The 19,937-nt window shown below is 53.2% G+C and overlaps 1 protein-coding gene across 9 annotated transcripts in view; it reads left to right on the forward strand.

Moving 5' to 3' along the window:
- The window catches only part of ABCC8 (ATP binding cassette subfamily C member 8), a 74,010-nt gene that overhangs the window by 36,162 nt on the left and 17,911 nt on the right, over positions 1-19,937 (forward strand). For 5 of the 9 annotated variants that reach the window (XM_032427076.1, XM_032427078.1, XM_032427081.1 and 2 more), the window contains 10 exons: positions 2,596-2,636; positions 3,831-3,976; positions 5,862-5,967; positions 6,132-6,248; positions 6,631-6,706; positions 7,421-7,526; positions 15,566-15,598; positions 17,338-17,373; positions 18,010-18,108; positions 19,206-19,290. In XM_032427076.1, the coding sequence (XP_032282967.1) occupies positions 2,596-2,636; positions 3,831-3,976; positions 5,862-5,967; positions 6,132-6,248; positions 6,631-6,706; positions 7,421-7,526; positions 15,566-15,598; positions 17,338-17,373; positions 18,010-18,108; positions 19,206-19,290 (845 nt within the window). The remainder of the gene's footprint in view (positions 1-2,595; positions 2,637-3,830; positions 3,977-5,861; positions 5,968-6,131; positions 6,249-6,630; positions 6,707-7,420; positions 7,527-15,565; positions 15,599-17,337; positions 17,374-18,009; positions 18,109-19,205; positions 19,291-19,937) is intronic. The other 4 variants (XM_032427077.1, XM_032427079.1, XM_032427080.1 and 1 more) reach the window with 3 other exon arrangements.

The raw sequence follows: 19,937 nt of genomic DNA on the forward strand, positions 1-19,937 counted from the left end.
CCTGAACGGGACCCAGAGCTCCCTGCACAAACGCTGTCCTTCCAGGAGAGGGTGAGGGAAATGGAAAATTACATTTTCATTCGCTAACGTCTCCACACAACAACAGAACAGGGCAGAAATTAATTATATCATATACATTCTCCACACTGCTGCATCAGCGTTGGAAAACTCATTTTCAAATTTATTTATAGCTTGTCTCATTCCTCAAAGGAGTTCAGGCCGCTGGAAGAATAAGGAATAAAATAGGAAAAAAATAAAAAAAAAAATCACGACCAGAGAAAACATGCAGTAGAACAAAATACCAATTATCACACATTTCCGACTGCAAAATCTCCCCTAGAGTTGATGTACCACATTTACTAAAACAGCCACTTGGCATCGGATGTTGCCAGTTTCTTTCGTTTCGGGTGGTTTATTGCTGTGGTTGTGGTTTTGTTCCGCCGTGACAGATAGCGCTGCAGCTAACAGCATCTTGCTGAGGGCTTTGTGCTTCTCTTGAGTGATTATTCAAGATAAACTCCCAGGAGAGAGATCACAGGATCAGAAGGTCTGAACTTCTGTGTGGCTCTGGCTAACAAAGCACCAGATTGCTTTCTAAGCAGAGTTGTGCCAATTTGCAACCTAACTTCTAGCCTATTCTTGAGCTGGGAGTTGAGCCCCTGGTGTGCAGAGGGGGTCTCAGCCTGGGGCAGGGGGCCTCGGGGTGGCGCTTATTGATGGGGACAGGCAGGAGAGAAAGACGGAGGTCCCTGCCTGAAAGGAGCTTTCGGGAATTACTGGCCCTGGAGGGGATGAGCATGGTTACCCCAATGTTTAGAGCCGTATGGTTGGTGATGGTCACAGGTCCAGGCCTGCTGGTGTCCTCCTGTCCCTCCCTCTCCCTAGCCCGATGGCTGTGCTATGTCCTACATCCCTGAGCTGGGTCCCTTACACTGTCGGAAACCCGATAATGTTTGTACTGCCCCCTGCCAGAGACTGAGGGAGCGCTGCAGCATTGCGGAGGGTACCTGGAGACCATAGCGCCTTCTTCAGGAAGGGCAGTTAAAGGTCAGGTATTATATTGGTGTCGATAAAAAGCCTTGTGGTCAGAGAGATTAGCAGTACCCACAAGAGCGCCAGCTAGATCTCCTCCATGAGATTGGGAAATCCCCAATGGCTGGGGCTGTTTCCCTCATCAGATTAGGAATTCCCCCCCAAAAAATCGGCCCAATATCTTTCCTGTCTGCTGGGGAACCCCCTAGAGCATGTTGCCTGTCTCCCCATCATAACAGGGGCTTCCTGAGAGCATAGTTCTGTCCCCTTCCTCAGACAAGGACCCCCTATGGCCAGAGGCCATGCTCTTGCACTCACTTGGGGTCCCACACCTCCAGAATGCGCTGTGTATGTACTAGCTGGTACGGGATTCTTGGAATAAGTGGACAGTCAGCTTCTTGGAATGGTGTTGGCCATCTGCAATGCTTCAGTGGCTCTAGAGACTTCACCATTCATTAGATAAGGGCCATGTGCACAGGCTGATCCCTTGGCGTCTGGCTCCTGGCTCCTGGCTTCTTCTGCTTTAATTTGGCTAATTATACAACCAGACTCCTTTCTAGGCTGGTCTGGAAGAGGATCCTGGAAGGAAGGAGGAGGACATGGGAAGATGGCAGCTAGGATAATCATCTCTTACTCCAGGAGGGCTGCTCTCTGGAAATTTAGGTCTGGGGTCAGGGCTGTCTCCGGCATCTCACACCTTGGGCCAGAGGAGCGTGACCTGCGGAGCAGAGCTAAGCTAGTAGCCTGTGAGGTGTGATATTCAGGCAGCATCCCGGGCTCGCAGAGCCTATTCCATACATTATTATCCCCTCTTACCTTGGAAGAAGCCAGAGTATGTGAACAAGTAAGTTCAAGTTTACAAAAATCAGGTGAAGAAACCGAAGCGCAGGAGAGGTAAGTGACCTGCCTGAGGTCAGGGTCTCCACCCTTCTCTGACTTGAAGTCCGGCTCTCTTTGCTCTCTGGAATCCCTATGAAGGGTCCAAGGGCCACAGCAAACCAACTGCCCACCTGGGCATGGACGCTAAGCCTTAGAGCCAAGGGAGACCCTCTTTTAAGCTGTCCTTAGTTACTAATACCTCAGTGTGAGTGAGTTTGAAATCCTTCCCAAGAGCCTTGAGAGGTTAGCAATCCTCTAAGCCTCAGAGAGAACCTGGCTTGAGGGGATACAGGGACCAAAGGCAGAGGAAGGGGTAGCAACCTAGTGCCCCCAGAAACACATGCTGCTGACCTCGCAGTTGCCCAGAGACAGTCAACTCTCTGATCCTTCTCTCACCACTTTGCACAGGGCTTCCTTCACACTGGCCCCCGGGAGCAGAATAGAAGCACTGAAGCTTCTGTCTAAAGGCGGGGTCTCAGACACAGGGGACAAGAGTCCTGAGGGAAGCAGGGTAAAGAGCTGGAGGGACCGCAGGGCTGGAGTTCTGCCCCTCCCCTGCCCAGCTCTGCCCTGCTGGCTGCAGAAAGGACCCCCTGGGCCGCACTCCCTCTGGGCCACCCTGGGCAGCTTCATTTTTAGCGATCTCATCTCTCCCACTAACCTTCCCTTGTGCTTCCTCCACAGTTTTCATGAACACGGCCATCCCCATCGCAGCTGTCCTCATCGTAAGTGGATCCCTTCTCCATATCCGGCTGGAGTGGGTGGCAGAGCGTATCTGTAGCGAGAGGCCACCCAGGGTTTGGCCTTTCTGCACAAGGACTTTGGATGGTGTGCTTGGCAGTGGGACTGAAAATAGGGCAATAGATTGAAAGTCTGTATGCGGAGCAGGTCCCTCCCCGCAGACAGGCAGGGGACAGGGGCCCCTGCCTCTGGGCCCGGACCGACCAGCAGCTTAGGCTTTAAAGAGATCTCACTGTCTTTTCAAAAGAGCTATCAAACTCTTAAATTATAAAAGTAAGACGTGTTTATTGCAGAAACGTTGGGAAATTCAGAAAGGAAAGGACAAAAAGAATTTAAATCACCCATAATCCCACTGGCAACATCTTTAATGTGTTTCTTTCCAGTCCCTTTTTAAGGCACATAATATGACATTTTTACAAAAATAGGATTGTGCCATACATGCAGTTTTGTAACCTGTTTTTTGAAATTTAAGAACATGGCGCAAACAAGTCTCTGTGTCATTAAATATTACAATGGAGGTTTTCTAAAGCGATTTTGACCCAAGCTGTGTGCGAGCCCAGCAGTGGGGCCCCAAGGTGTGCCCCTCCAGAAAGGCCCAGGCCCCCACCAGCCCAGGGCTCCCATCCGGCTTCTGTGATGGCCACAGTTCTTTAAAAAGATGCATTTGCTCCCCCCCGCCATCTCCCCCCACCGGGGCCGGTGTCCCTGAGCTGTGGCAAGTTCACAGCCTGTCAGGCACCCTTGGGAATTCACTTTTGACGTGATTTATTGAGCTGGGTCTGACCTGGCTCCTTGGGGAACTCTGGGTAACAGAGGCTGCTGAGCCGGCCAGGTAGCCGGGGGCGGGCACAGAGAGGGGGTGGTTTGGGAATGATCGAGTGGACATTTTCCCCGACTGAGGACTACTGTCTGAGGGGACAGAGCTGACCTACCCCGAGGGCTCCTCTCTGGTCATTCCTGGCAAGGAGGGGGCAGAACAGGGGGCAGCAGCTCTGGCCCTCCAGCTTGAAGTCCTAAACTTGCTGGAGACGTTTCCAGGAGGTGACTGAAGATGATGAAGGGGTCTCGAACTGAAAGTTCTCCTTGGGTCCCCCGTTCCAGCCTAAGGGCTGAGCGCTGCCTGTGTGGGGGAGGCCCAGGCTCTGAGTCACACACGTCCCGTGTGCCTCCGTCCACAGACCTTCGTGGGCCACGTCAGCTTCTTCAAAGGGGCCGACTTCTCACCCTCGGTGGCCTTTGCCTCCCTTTCGCTGTTCCACATCCTGGTCACACCACTGTTCCTGCTGTCCAGCGTGGTCCGGTCCACAGTCAAAGCTCTTGTCAGGTGAGAGGAGAGTCCGCAAGGACACTGGACAGGCGCTCAGGTGGTGGCCCCAGGGCTTGCGCCAGTGACCATGGCAACTACAGCTGTTTGGTCCAAGACATGCTTCCCCGCTGACCTGGGCCTCCCTGAAGGTGGTCAGAGTTGGCCAGAGGGACTTAGCCATGTGCAGCTCCCCTCCACGCCATCCCTGAGAAGGAATTAGGCAACTGGCTTACGTACCTCCAAGGAGAGGGAACTCAATGGCACCCGCAAGACAACTCTATTAAAAAAAAAAAAAAAAGGATAAAAAGCAATGTTGAGCCAGAATTGGTATCTCCTCATAAATTCTACCCATCAGCAGTGGTTCTACCCTCCAGAGCCCCCAGAATGAGCGCTGTGCCTTCCCGCATGGCAGCCCCTCGGATTTCAGAAGGTATCCACTGAATCTTTGTCTTCCTCAGGCTGAACATCCCCTCTTCTTTCCACGGGTCCCAGAGCCTTCCCAACCCTGGTCAGTAAAGCAGCTTTCCCCTAAGTGCCTGCATGTCCTGTCCCCCGTTAGCTTGCAGCTCTGGGAGGCCCCTACTGCTGGGCTCTAGAGCCCTGCGGCCACTCGCCCAGAGGCGTCACCCTCTCGGGAATGAAAACCTGAGGGTAGAGGGCTGAGGTTTTGGCTGAGGAATTCCATACCTGGAGTGTGAAGATCTCCTGGAACCTCTAACCCTTGACCCAAGCTGTGTGGGAGCCCAGCAGTGGGGCCCCAAGGTGTGCCCCTCCAGAAAGGCCCAGGCCCCCACCAGCCCAGGGCTCCCATCCGGCTTCTGTGATGGCCACAGTTCTTTAAAAAGATGCATTGAAGAGTTCCTTGAAGGCTAGGGCTTGGCATGCCTCTGGGGAGAGCCAGCTATGCCGCCTCCCATTGCCAGTGGGACCAGCCGGTAACAGATGTGCTCTGTTCCTGAGCCCCTTCAACCTTGAGGAAAGTGACATCCCCTGACGCGTGGGACCCTAGCAGGTCCTAGGCAAGCTGGCAAGGTGAAATAGCTGTTGGAACCAAGTCGCTGATGGAAGGAGCAACTTACTCGAGGAAGCTCTGACCAGGGTTCAAGGCTAGAAGGGGGCATAACTCAGCAGAATTGTGGTCAAAGGAGGATATAACTAGGGGGCAGTTAAACCAGGGCTGGGAAAAGATTAGCTCCCATGTCCAGGCTTGGCTGTGCTGATTCAGTTTCATTGGCCATGGCATTGTGACTTCTAATGATCACCCCTCCTCGCCCACCCCCACCCCAGCCCAGCTCTGTGATTCTGTATAGAAACCCCGGGTTCGAGGATGCCACCCCTGTTGGAAATCCCTTGTGCTGACCCAGAAGCATTTCCATATGCAGAAACTCCTAATCTCACTCTCACCAGACTATCTGAGGCCTTCTCCTCCTTGAGTTGGGAATAATGACACCTTTCCCAGCGGGATTTAATTATATGCTTATAAAGCATTTAACGCAGTGTCTGGCCTATAGTATGTGCTCAATAAATACTAGCTATTGTTAATAACCAATCCCAATCCTAACTAACCTTAACACTGACCAACCTTAACTCCAAAAGTAACTGATAAAGTCCAACACCAATGACCCAGCTTTAACATTTAACCTACCCTGAAACTAACCAATCTCACCCTAACCCAGACCCTAACCCAGGCCCGCTGACTGGTCAACCCTAACAAATCCAGGTAACACCGACTGCCCACCCCGGATGCCCGCTGGTCTGGCCCCCTCCAGTGTGGGCTTTGCGGGGACAGCACCGCAGGACCCGGAACCTTCTCAGAGCTGCTCTCTCAGGCTGCGCCCTCCTCCCTCTCCCCTCCCCTCTGCCCGTGGCAAGGGTGAGGGGTGTCTCTGTGCTTCCTCTGCAGTGTACAAAAGCTGAGCGAGTTCCTTTCCAGTGCCGAGATCCGCGAGGAGCAGTGTGCTCCCCGCGAGCCTGCGCCCCAGGGCCAAACCAGCAAGTACCAGACAGTGGTGAGTGCCTGCCATCCCCCCACCACTCTCAGTGTTTTTCTGTAGTGCCTGTAGCTTGTGCCCTGGCGTGTCCTGCTTCCACCTTTCCTCATTGGAAGGGGGAACTCCCTTCCCTGCACAGCTCCCACCCCTATGGACCCTTACCTCCTCCTGACCATTCCCAGCCCCTTAAGGTTGTGAACCGCAAGCATCCAGCCCGGGAGGACTGTCAGGGCTTCACGGCCCCCCTGCAGAGGCTGGCCCCCAGTGTAGACGGGGATGCTGACAACTGGTGTGTCCAGGTGAGTCCTGGACCTTACACCCCAATACCTGGCCCCCCAGCACCATTCCAGGAGGGAGCTCAGCATCAGAGATCTATGTGCTGAGTCCTCTGCCGTGGAGGTCACCCTGCCTGCTGGGAGGGTTCATTGCAGTCCCGAAACCAGGGACAAGTCTTCCTTCTCCATTGAATGGGGGAACGTGTGATTGTCCTCTTGGAGAGGGTGCTTCGGGCAGGAGTCAGCATGAGAAGGCCATCCCCCCTCTCCCCTGCCCTAGAAGTGATCCAGGGCCTGAAATCAGTGTTTTTTGGCTTTTGTGGGGGAGGGGAGGCAAGAGACCTTTCACACGAGAACCCAGCTGCCTTTCTGTTCTCTTCCGGGCGGTGGGGTACCACCAATAAAGATCATTGGAGGCTTCTTCACGTGGACGCCTGATGGAATCCCCACACTGTCCAACATCACCATCCGCATCCCCCGAGGTACGGCCCAGCTCACCTCTCCAGCATGGTCTGGGGGTGCCCCCTCAGAGTCATAGCTGAAGTGGCCCCTCCCCATGTCCACTGAATGACAGGGGGAGAAAAAGAAAAATCGGCATGTACTGAGTACCAGCTCAGTGCTCACTCCTGGTGGGTACTCTGGGGTATGAACGCTGCAGAGGGGTGGGCTGCGTCCTCTGGGAGTCCATGTGCAGGTGGGAGTGCATCAGCAAGGACAGGACAAGACAGCAGGACCAAGCATCTGTTGCAGACATGCGGGTGCTTCACAACAAGAAGAGCAGTCCTGAGTAGCCAGGGAAGGCGCTGTGGAAGAGGTGGGGTTTCTGAGAATGAGCAGGATCCCTCAGGCCATGAGGCACGGTGGGCATCCTGGCAGAGGCAGTAGCATGAGCAAAGCATGTAGGTGGGATGGAGATGGGAGCCAGAGTGGCCTCTGTTGGGACAAGGAGGAGCTGGGCTCCCCCTGGGGAGCCCTAGCAAGGAGAGCAGCGAGTGCTTAGGAAGGAGCAGGGGACCACTGGTGGAGGAAGGACCTGGGAGGGGTTCCAGAAAGAAAGGCTCAAAGGGGGATTCTAGGTAGGAGGAAAGCAAATGGGGGTCCCAGGTTCGGGTGTATCTGTCTGTCTGTCTTTCTGGGTGGTAGTCGTTCAGACTCCCTCCTGCCCCAGTCCCATCTGCTGCCCGCCCTCCCTGCAGGCCAGCTGACCATGATCGTGGGGCAGGTGGGCTGTGGCAAGTCCTCGCTCCTCCTAGCCACCCTAGGGGAGATGCAGAAGATCTCAGGGGCCGTCTTCTGGAACAGGTACTAAATGCATCCTCAGGGCCAAGTTAGTGGGGAGAGCAGACGGTGGGCAGCTGGGCAGCCTTTCTTTCAACTATCCTCAAGGGAGGGTGCATCATGCACTTATTGGGTACTCAACTAATGCTGTTCATTGTTATTCTCACCATCATCATTAGTACTTACTAAGCCCTTACTATGTGCCCAGTACTTTGCTAAGTCCTCTGCATGCATTATTTCATTTGATCCTTATGACAACCAGCAAGGTAAGGACTGTCAACAGTTCTTGTTTTATCCATGAGGGTTAAACTCTTTGCCCAAATTCACTCAGCTAATAAGTGGCTGAGCTGGAACTCGAACTCAATTCCATTTGACTCCAAATTTCATGCGCGCTCAGCTACACTGCCTTCCTGTGTGGGGGACTACGGCACAAACATTGGTTTCCGGCTTGGTCATCAGCAAAACCAACACAGACCGCTCAGTGGGTGTTTGAGGAGCCAGAGATAATCCAGACAGACGTGGGTTTCTGGACAAAGATCACTATCTTAATGAAAGAGCCAGAACCCCAGGTTGAGTCAATCATGAATCTATTATTTATATTTATATATTATTTATACACGTACTTCCAAAAAAAAAAAACCACTTGAAACTAGTTGATAAAAGATACATATAAAAGAGAAGCTTTTTTTAAAAGCAAAGAAGAGCTGAGAAGTGAAGAGGGTGGGAAAGGTATACAGAAGCCTGGGTGGGGCCTAGCTGGGGCCCTCTGCCCCCACACCCACAGCCCAGGGCAAGGGGGACCTGACAGGTTTGTAGAGCCCATTCAGGAATAAAGTTTGCAGCCAATCCAGCAGAGGACAAGCAGCTTCCTTACAATCATTTCTAGGGGGAGATTTTCATTCAAGAGGTCAGGTTTTTCATAAACCTGAGAGCAGAACTGAGCAGAGAGAAAGACCTTGGGCCCAGTGTCTGAATACCTGTAGGGACCTCCATTCCCTGCTTTTCCAAAATGTCCCTGAATGGTGCATCCAACAGATGGCAAGGTTCCCTCCTCTGTGGGGCTGTGGGCTGGCAGACAAATGCTTTGGGTTTCCTGCGACTTCAGTCTCTGGAGTCTGAATTCCATCAGGGACAGAAGGGCCTCTGCCTCCATTCCCCATCTTATTTGGGGGATTTCTCAACACGGCCTGACTGGGGAGGTCTTTGTACCAACTGCCCCTTAGGGCTCTGAAGGGAGGAGTCCTTGCCCATTGGCTGACAGTGTGTATCTGTGAATGGAAGATGGGATTACGGGGCCCAGAGATTGGGGCCGCCCCTGGATTCTTGGGTCTGTGTCCCACTCAGCATGAGTCAAACCCCCTCTGGGCCTGGTCTCTCGGCCCCACTTCGTTTATCCCCTCCCCCAGCCGCCAACCTCAGGTGCCCTCACCCCAGCATCAGGCCCTCTCTGTCCTCCGCACAGGCAGCAGGCGTGCTTGGCAGGGGTTCAGCCCTGCCCTGGCCCCCGCCTCTTCTCCAAGCTTTGCCAAACCTCAGGCTCCTGACTGCTGTCGCGTCTCTCTTTGGAAGGCTCTGGCCCAGCCTGGGGGATACGAGGGGCCTCTCTAGGGAAGCCAGCATTGAGCAGCACTCACGTGCCAGGCACTGGGCACGGCACTTTATTTACTTAGTCGCAGTCAGTCTGCCCCAAACTCTGTGAGGTAGACATCCTTCATCCCACTTCACAATAAGGAAGCTGAGGCGAAGCAAGTGACCCGAGGCCACCCAGCTCTCAAATGGCGGAAGTGGGATTTGTCCCTAGGTGCTCCAGGGCATGGGCTTTCCGCTGAGTGCTGAGAGAGAAGGAGCTCAAGAGCAGTGTGAAGAAATCGTTAACCTGACAGTCCCAAAGCCAGCAGCCCTGGTGGCCAGGGCACCTCCCTACCTCGTCAGCAGAGCCACCAACCAGGTGCTCACAACTCTGTCCTCATGACGCTCACTCTCAGCAGGCCGCGGGGCCCAAGTTCCCAGCTCCGTTTGAGTGTGGGGTGGGGGTTGGTGATGAGAAGGTTCTCGCTTCTCCAGCATCCATTTCCCCCTCCTCCATGGTGCAGCTTCCCTCCCAAGCACAGCTAGGCACATCCCGGCAGCCTGCAGCCAACTCTAGGAGGTTGCAAGACTTTGTCCGCCATGCAACTCAGACTCCAGTCTCTCTACCTTGATGTATTCACTCACCCCCTGTTTATTGAGCACCTACTGTGTGCCAGACTCTAGGCACAGCGATAGCAATGCAAAGATGATTAAGACACAGCCCCTGCTTTTTTGGGGGGGGGAAGGAGATCAGTACCATAATCGAGCACAGAGGAACAACAAGGACCTCTGTGGCCGAGGAGAGAAGGCTCAAGTGGATGTGGTATTTGAGCCTTGAAGGATGAGCGGGGTTTCATCTGATGAAAAAGGCAAGGGTAGGAGAGAAAGGTGTTCCAGGCAGGGGTATCGGCATGGGCAAAGGCGTGCTGATGTGAAAGAACATGATTCTGGTACCTGGAGCACTGGAGGTGTGGGATGCAGCGGCGGACAGCAGGAGGGGGGCTGGGCTCGGCTCAGACACCCCCATATACTAGGCCCTGGGGAAATAAGATTTAGCCTGAAGGCTGTAGAGGAATCATGCTGGTGATAAAGGAAGGGGGGAGGGGCTGCCGAAAGGGAGACCAGTTGGGAGCTCATTACAGCATACACTGGCTGGGAGGAGTCTGGACAGACGTGGCTCCGAAGCCTTCATCTGCTGTTTGCCTCTCAAAACCATGGACACGTACGAGCTCTGTCCGGCCCACCTGTAGTGGACAATGAGTGAGTGAAGTGTGGGGGCTGTGTATGGAGGGCCTCCTCCCTTGCCTGCAAGCTCCGTGCCTCAGACACTGGGCCCAGGTCTGCGGGGGGAGGAGGCACTTGCAAAGTGAGCCAGGAGCAAAATGGCATTTGACCTGGCAGCCCCTCCTGCAGGTCTGCCTGTCTGCGCCAGAGGCAGGGGCGATGCCAGGCTGCCCCGATGTTTTCGTCCACGCCGCCGCCAAGGTGACCGGGCAGCCAGGAAGAGCTCCAGGAGGCAGAGGGCAGGGAGCTGGGGGATGAGGGGGCGCAGAACGGCCAGTGCTCTGGGGACATGGGTTGGTCTGCACAGCCGTTCGTTTATTCTTTCCAAGAACAAATGACGAGTATGGCTGAGCAGAAATAAGGAGCAAAATCTCTGGAGGCAGGCTGCCTGGGTTCAGGTCTGAGCTCTGCGCTTTGGGAAATGCCGTGACCTTTCTGTACCCGTCTTCTCTTAGTCCCATGGGGTTGATGTGAGGCTTAACCTAGCATGTAGCAAGTACACTATAAATATTATCATAAATATTATTCTTTGACAATGGACTTTTATGGCAGGTACAGAATTCCCCTGTGGCTCTTGAATGCACTCCAGCCTGTCTCCCAGGAGAGATGGTAGTCAGTTCCCTGCGCACAGAGACCATATCTTATTTGTCTCTCTGTATCCACAGAGCCTTTGCTAAATGAGCAAACCAGGAAAAATTTATAACCCTCAAGAGACTGCCATCATAAACGTGTCTTTACATCTCTCTCCGCCAGCGTGCCTTTGCACACGCTGTTCTCCTAACCCAGAATTCCACCACACAATTCCCCACCAGCTTTTGGGAAGTGGGAGTCCTATTCATGCGTGCGTCCCACTGTGTTATGATTATCTGCTGATGTGTCCTCCCATGACACGGGGCTCCTTGAGGACAGGACCGAAGGATTAGTCCACGTTGTACCCCAAGTGCCCAGCACAGGAAGTGTATTTTGTGAACTTCTCTGTGCAGACGACGAAGGAGAAGACCTACCCCAGGGAGCTCACAAGTCCTAGGTGGATGGAGGCATGCAGGCAGAGCCCCAGGGTGGGCCCGGAGGGTCCATCAGGTGAGGGCCTGCATTCCGGGCTGGAGATTCACCGCAGCGGCCCTGGGCAGCTCCGGCACGTCGGCCGCCAGCCCCGGGTCTCAGAGAGAACCGCGTGGCTCCCAAACATCCACTTTACTAATAGGTGGCTGCGGGTGCCTGGCTCTCTGCTTCAGTGCACTATCAACCTGGGAATCTGCAAACTCTCTCCTTAACATCTAAGAAGAAAACACTTTGATGAAAAGTTAATATTAGCAGATATACTCCAGTGAAATTCTTTCCCTAGAAATAGGGAATAGGGCCATTACTGACCGCAGTAGAATGATTTTAAATGTCCCCAGGGAGGCGGCAGGAAGTAGGGCCCTGAGGAAAGCGCTGGGGTGGGGAGGAACGTTCCATTTCCTGATGAGGAACTATAAATCAGGCTCCCTGGAGCTCCCTGCTGCCCCTGCTCCCACCACCCGCTGAGGCGTCCACACAGGAACTGTTTATTATTTCTGTCTGTGCCCACTCAGGCGGCCTGGGGCCTGCTTGCCCTGGGCTGGCCTCAGAATGCTGTTGCCTTGTGGGGGTTGGTGTGAAGGCTGCCTCCCAAGACCCTTGATGCCCCAGGAGGTGAGAAACAGCCGCCTTTCATGACTGCCCTGCCGTCCAATCTGCCCTTGCAGTTCCTGGAAGCTTTGGGGAGTAAGGGTAAAGGGCTCAGGTGACCCCAGGTTTCCTGGAGGAGGCAGGTGTGGTGAGGTGGTAAGCAGACAAGATAAGGGCCACTGCATGGAGGTGATGAGGCAGGCTTGGAACCCGATGGTCTTTGGTTGTCCTAAGTCTGCCCCTCGCTTGCTGTTGACCTTGGGCAGGTTATTTTACCTCTCTGAGTTTCAGTGTCCTCATTGGGACAATGAGAAAAACCCTTTCCTCTCTCAGAGACTTGGTGTTAGGACCCAATGACATTAATTGGAAAGGGCTCTGTGGGTAAAAGGTAACAGGAGCTACGGGCCTATCAGGGGCAGGATGAAGGGACCATGGGGACCCAAAAGTTCTAACTTCCTCTTCTAACCTGTTTCCACCTCTTCCCTGTTTATTGATTGCTGGGCTCTTTTTTTTTTTTTTTAAAGATTTTATTCACTTATTTGACAGAGAGATAGAGAGAGAGCACAAGTAGGCAGAGAAGCAGGCAGAGGGAGAGGGAGAAGCAGACTCCCCACCGAGCAGGGAGCCCGACGTGGGGCTTGATCCCAGGACCCTGGGATCATGACCCGAGCCGAAGGCAACCGCTTAACCGACTGAGCCACCCAGGTGCCCCAGCTGGGCTCTTAAATGAGTGGCGGGCCCATTAGATTCCTCCTCTGTGTGCATCTTTGGGACCAAGCATGGAGCTGAAGGGTGATCCCCAGTTCTGCAACCCCATGCCTTGCCTCCAATTAGCTATGAGCTGTGTTTATAATATATTCTCCCAGTGTTGCTGAGGTTTGGGCCATGACCCCAATTTTATACAGAAGGAAACAGAGGCTCCCCTAAGGGAAGGGACTTGCCGAGGATTTCACAACCAGCAAATAGAGAAGCTCCTCAGAGACGCACTTCAGATGCCACATTCTTTCCAGTTCTCGGCGCTGCCTGCCCTCCTGCACTGCCTCTTCCTCCAACCTAGAATTCCCTCCCTCTGTCTGCACTCGGTCCTCCCCCCTTCAGAGTTCATCTCAGCTCTGACTTATTGGAGCCTTTCCGCACTCTCTCAGATTTCTTCTCCCCCAGACTATTTTTGAAATTTACATTGTTCTCTGATTCTAGAAGAACGTCCATTAAATTAGAAAAGATACACAAGTATAAAGAAGGTAAAAACCACCTAATATCCCATCACCTAGAAGTTTCCAGTCTTCTCTCTATGCATTTGCAAAGTGTTGGTCCTTTCCTCCGAAATTTCTATAATATTTTCTTACTCCTACTTTGTTTTGGCCCTCATAACTTTCTGACTCCTGTACCTGTCTGATTTGCTCTACTAGGCGGCGAGCCCTGTGAGGCGGGCTCTGTGCCTTGACTCTGCTTGGTGCGCACACGCGTGCCCAGCAACTAGCTGGTTGGAGGGAAGGACATGGGGTTGGAGAACTGCGGAGGAATTGTCCTTCAGCTCAGTGCTTGGTCCCAAAGGTACAGACAGAGGAGGGATGGAATGGTCCCAACACATTTAAGACTCCAGTGATCAATGAGAGAAAGTCCGTGCCACATGTACCATTTTGTACTTTTCAGATGGAAACATCTACACACAAAGCCTTGGGGAGGCTCATTCTAGGGAGGCTGGGGCTATACTAGGAAAAGGTGAAGATGTACCTGGATTCATACCCCAGCTTCCCTTCATCCTAACTGTAACATGGGGCATGTCATGCAAACTCCAAGCCTCAGTTTCCCCATCTATAAAATGGGGATACTAACACCTCTTTATAGTGTTGTCCTGTGGATGACGTGGTTCATACCAACAACTTCACACTGTGCCTGGCATGAAGATGGCTCTCACTGAGTGCCAGTCTCCCTCCCTCCCTTCTTCCCAAATGACTAAGATGTCAGTCAGTAACCTCCCTTTATTACAGGTCTGTCATGTGCTAAGCAAGGTTGGGGCTGGAAAAGTTGCTCTTCCTGCCTTAAAATCCCATTGGGGATAAAAGACTTACCCAGGAGCTGATTAAAGAGTAAGGTAGTCCATTATACAGGCTAATTGAGCAGCCCAGACAACGATGCAAACTGAGTTAAGGCCGAGAGTGCTCACTGTGTGCTGGGGTCCTCAGGAGGCCGCAGATGCACTTTCCTCCAGATAAATAACAGCCTTTGCAACTCTGGAAGCAGGCAAGGCAAGAAGATTCCAGAGACAAGCTTATCTGGGCCGTGGCCACAGTTGGAATTTGTAAGCTTTGGTTTTTCACCTGTCTCACATTATCAGGTGCCCAGAAATTACAGCAATCTGGTGCTTGGGGAACACAAGGTTAGGTGGGGTTGAGAGAATGAGAGGAGAACCCAAAGATTGAAGAACAGAATCTGAGGGGACGTGGGACTACACATCCATCAGGATCTCCTCTCAGCTCTGCTCCTCAGGAGGGACGGAACGGAATTCATCAGGCTCCTTTCTGTCCCTGGTTTTGTCCATCCCAGTGTTCCTGACAAATCACAGTGAAGTAATGTAGCATGGTCATTAAGAGCATGAAGCTTTAGAGTCAGGTAGATCTGTTTCCTCTGCTACTTGCTGGCTGTGTGGCTTTGGGCAAGTTACTTAGCCTCTCTGACCCTCACTTTCTTTGTCTGTAAAGTGGAGACAGTCAAAATCAACCTTCTTCATTTAAAGCTTTAAAAAAGTGATACTATTACGGTGCTTATCACAGTGCTTACAAAAGCTCAATATAAATGTTAGCCGGTTTTAGTATAATTAAAGTAAGATCTGTATGAAAACAGAGCCAATTGTTTTTCCCCAAGTGTGCATATCAGAAGCACCCATTTCATTGGCAGAGGGCTACTTCTGGAAGGTTGAGAGGTGGTCTGGGGGAGGAGAAAGAGCACTGGCAGAGTTGGCACCAAAATTCAGGTCACCTCACTCAGTGTTTTCAAATTTTTTTTACTATAATCCACAGTGTGAAATGAAATGCATTTTACATCACAGTCCACTTCGTTCATGCATTGATAGAGAAGAGAAAAAAATTCGCCAAAAAATACACATCTTAACCACATGCCGTGCACACTTTTTTTTTTTTTTTTTTAGTGCTGTTGCAGTTCACTTACTTCACACGCCATTATTGGGTCCCAATCTACAGTTTGAAAGCACTGTATAAATTGATTGTGACCTTGGCAAAGTTACTTTTCCTCTCTGAGCTTTCATTTTCCCAACTGGAAAACCAAGCATCGTGATGCCCAGCCACCCTCACTGCTGCCCTGAGCTGTGCCAGGAGCACAGATTTAGTCCTTGCTATTGGGACGGTGCTCATCTGGGTGCTGTGGGAGGGACAGAGATTGAGGAGAGCAGTTTGTGCCCCAAGGAAGCCACTTGGGGACACTGGGCAGGGGGGAAGGGGTGGGGGTGGTGGGGATGGCTGCTCTCCAAAGACCTTTGTGATAGAGAGAAAGGCAGTGGAATGAGAAGTAACTGGTGTTGGTTTTTCTCATTTGTGCCCCAGCAGCCTTCCTGATGAGACCGGAGAAGACCCCAGGTACAGCTCGGAACCGGGTTAGAAGTGGGTCCCAACAAAGGGAAGAAGCTGGGGGGCTGGGAGGGCTTGGAGGGGGGTGGGGTACTGAGTCTGGATTGCAGGGTATGCAGCCTACATCATGTCAGAGGGACCGGGCCTTATAATAAGGCATGCTTTCTCAACAAGGGCAATCTGGTTCTTGGAGAGAAAAAAAAAAATCTTAGACATGCCAGTCTGTGGCCCTTCAAAGGGCATAGTATATAAACAGATATATAATAGATCTGTGGTTTAAAAATTTCATGGTGAATGGGGCACCTGGCTGGCTCCGTCGGTGGAACATGAAACTCTTGACCTCGGGGTCGTGAGTTCAAGCCCCATGGTGGGTGTGGAGCCTACTTAAAATAAAAATTTTTTAAATTAACTAATTAATTAAAATGTCATGGTAGATAGTCAGAAAGTAGCTTCCTGCTTGCCACAGGCTGGTGGGAAGGGAGAAAGGGAGTCACTGCTAACGGGTACAGGGTTTATTTTGGGGAGGTGATGCTTGCACAACCTTGGGACTCAAGTAAAAACCATTTAACTGGAAAACAGATGTGGCAGGGAAAAGACAATTCGGGCGGGGGGGGAGAAGTGTGTCTAAAAAGACCCTACGGAATGCTCCTGAAAAAAAAAAAGTTGAGAAACACGGCTGTGAGAGAGGAGGTAGATATCCCCCAGGCCAGACAGAAAATGCGGTCTTACTGCTTTATGTTTAGTGTACAGGTCTGAAAAAGTCCAGGTGAAGTCGATTAATGAGGCTCTGAGACCCTCACGACCCTCCCCAACCTCACACCTCCCAAGAACATGTGGGACACCCTGGCGGGGGCATGAACCCAGGACCGGGGAACATTGACTCAACTCTGTAATTACACTCAAGTTCCTGGCCTTGGCTCTGACCCCAGAGTGTTTCACTTCCCCATGTTTCCTCTGCCCTTTCTCCCACCTTGTCCCCAAGTGCCGGGGTGTGATGACAGGCCCAGCCTCTCTAGCCACAGTAACCGTGGTTCTTGAGCCAAAAGGCCAAGCTGACGGTATGTGACCAGTCTGACCTGTGGATGACAACGGCGGGACAGAAGAGCTGACACTAGATCCGTTGCAGGCAGCCCAGGGCACGGGGACACTGCCGCTGACCGTGCCCCTCCCCGCAGATCCCCCAGATTCCACCACCGGCCGCTGACAGGGCCGCACGAGGCTTCTCGGCCCTCTGGCTGCCACCACGAGAGCTCCACGGGCCGAAGGTTCCCACACACAAGCTGCGGGCCTGGCCTGGCTCCTTCCAGACAGCCCTCCGTGGCCCAGCTGTTTTGGCAGCCACGTCTGTCTGAGACGAGTCTGTGCATTTGAGCCCCGATGCAGAGGCTGGAGCCTGGAAGGAGCCACATACTGGCCTTCATACTCCTCTGACACGGGATTCCACCCCCACACACACACAAGCTTACACCATTGGTGCCTTTCCCCCATTCTCCCTCTCAGCTGGGGCCCTGGGGCCCTCCTCACGCACCCCACACATACTGGGGATGCTACACAGGGTCGGGCAGCAGAGGCTCCCCCAGGATGGCCAAGCCCCACTCCTCACCCCTCCATGCAACGTGGTGGCTGCATCCTTGGTCCCAGGGACTCTGAAGGCACCCTCATGCCAGGTTTGAGGGAGCCCAGATGTCTGTGGAGAAGGTGGGGCATGCATGGGAGCCCTGAAGTTGTGTCTTCTCTTCCTGCTGCAGCTCAGAGCGGGAGCCGGTGGCCGACTCGGACGTCAGGTACCGTGCCCGGGATCACCTGCCCTATGGGCAGGCTTCCTCAGAGGGGCTCTCAGGCCCCAGGGAGCCACGGAACTCTCGAAGGCAGCCCCCCCCATCGCCCAGCCCAGTGGCAGGGAAGAGGCCCAGGGGGCTTCTGTACTCCATCAGATGGTTCAGAGGCCTCCACTGCTTCTGAGCACCAAACTGCTCCCTTCACACCAGATCGTTTTTTTCTGCTCCCCGCCCCGCCGCCTTGTTTTTGGTCTTCGAAAACCTTACCACACTAAATGTGGTTTCCTTGGCTCTGCTTATTTTAAAGAAGTTCCACTTGGAGAATTACCTGTTAATATCAAAAGCAAGTGGTTTGAGGGCCACTCAGGGAAGCAGGAAATTAGGGGTTGAGGGTTTACTTGGTTTGGTCACATTTTGGGCTCCTTCCAGTTCTGGGTACAGATTCAGGAAGAACAGATGACAGGGGTGGGACAGGTCGGTTGCAGGGCAGGGCAGGGTTGAAGACCTGGGCACCAAGCCGGCCCTAGGCCACCAGGGGCCACAGAAAGCAGATTTCTGTCAAGTGCACCTCCCCGGTCTAAACCCTCTGCTTGACAACTGCCCCTGAGAAGGGCGCCCCTACTCCCACCTGCTTCATTCCAGGAAGAGAGGCCCCGTGGCCTATGCTTCTCAGAAACCATGGCTGCTGAATGCCACCGTGGAGGAGAACATCACCTTTGAGAGTCCCTTCAACAAACAACGGTAAAAGCCTCTCAGAGGAAGACAGCCTGGGGGAGGGGAGAAACTGGTCAAGGGCAGCATTAGCCAGCCCTCCCCAGTACCTGAGCCCCAGCCGGCTGCCCTGCCCCTCCATCGATCACCCCACACCCAGCCATTCTGCTCTCCAGGATGCTTATCTGGATTCCAGCCTGTTCCATATGGCACATCTGGAAATGATCCAGGTGTGCCTGGGCATTGAGGCAGTCCAGCTCCTGTGGGTATGAGGGCAGAAAGGGTGGGGGTCATTGGGTGGAAGCCTTGGTGCCTTCTCCTGAGGCTAAGGGGAAGGCTGACCCAGCTCCCCATTATTCCCTACACCCAGCTCTGCAGCTCATGCGCTATTTTCCCTCCAATGATAATAATAATCGCTACCATCAATGGAGCTCCGAGGTGCCAAGTGCAGCGTCCCGCTCTATATGCGTGGTTTCCTCTAATGCTCACAACCACCCCAGGAGGCAGCTACTATTATTAGCCCCATCCTACAAAGGAGGAAACCAAGGCTCAGAAAGGTTAGGTAACTTGCCCAAGGCCACCCAGCCAATAAGTGAGAGAAATGAGTCTCAAATCCAAGGCTGCCTGACACCCAATGACTTGTCACCAAGACCCTCTGATGCCTCCATGCATGCTGGCTGGCACCTGCCCAAGCTAAGAGCTGGTCGGGGAAGTATGAGAGGAGCAGGCTGGGCAAATATTTGATCAGCCATCATCATTACTGCTGAAGCCAACCAGCAGTGATTTTCCCTGGCAGTGCCCCCAGGGTGGGCTCTGGCCACAGTTTCTCCCACTGCACGGGGGCCTGGGGCTCCCTTTTGTCACTTACATGGCATATTTGCTACTATCCAATTTCATCCTTCAAATATTTAACTGGCCCCAAGACTCTGTGAGGTGCTGCCCTCAGCTCTTTTGAAGCTCACGCGGTGTTTGCCTGCAGCCAGGCAGAAGGCCATTAAAGCCATTGCTCCCCCTGAGCACAGCTGCCCAGAAGCTAATGACCCTCTGCATGTGCTCAGGCCCGACTCTGGCCAGGCTGATCAGCTGTGTCTGCCCCTCCCACCCCCACCCCCGCCCCACCACTCCAGGTACAAAATGGTCATCGAAGCCTGCTCCCTGCAGCCGGACATCGACATCCTGCCCCATGGAGACCAGACTCAGATTGGGGAACGGGTTAGTAGCAGCCTCTATGGGGTTTTTTCAAAGCGGGGGCCCTCAATCTCCCCTGACCCCCAGCATGCCCGGAGATCATTCTCAGGGAGAGCAGATGACTGGAAAATAAGAGAGGGTAAAGGTGGAAGAGCATCCTGCAGTGAAGTCAAAATGATCTCGAGCCCTGGGCGGCTGGCTATCCTCGACAGGTTTGCAACTCGCCCCTTGCTGGGCTGGAGATGACTTGGCATCTCCTTCATTCATGCTCCACATATATACTAAGGGCCCACGTGATACTGCGGTAGGCCCGGGGTTATCTCCTTCAGGTACCCTGGCCAGGTGGGGCCCCTCCTCCATAAGCTTAGGCAAATAGGATGCTCCCACGACTGTCCTCCTCATGTATGATTTAAATCCCTACTTTCTGTGTCTTAGTTGTCACCAGTCAGATGGTCCCTAGCACCTACATGATGAATCTTCAAAGACGTGGGGATCCTGCTCCCCACTTCTGAATGCATTTGGTAAACGTGTACAAGTTCCTCCTCTCTTCAAGATGAGGAGGGGGCAAAGAGGTGGATAGAGCCAGGGCTCCATCTCAGAGAGCTCACAGTCAAGTAAGGGCCAGGACAGTCCTTGCTGAGGGGCTCTGAGAGCATGACCTTTCCTCTCCT

The sequence above is a fragment of the Phoca vitulina genome, unplaced genomic scaffold (genome assembly GCF_004348235.1).
Source record: "Phoca vitulina isolate PV1807 unplaced genomic scaffold, GSC_HSeal_1.0 scaffold36, whole genome shotgun sequence".
NCBI lineage: Eukaryota > Metazoa > Chordata > Mammalia > Carnivora > Phocidae > Phoca > Phoca vitulina.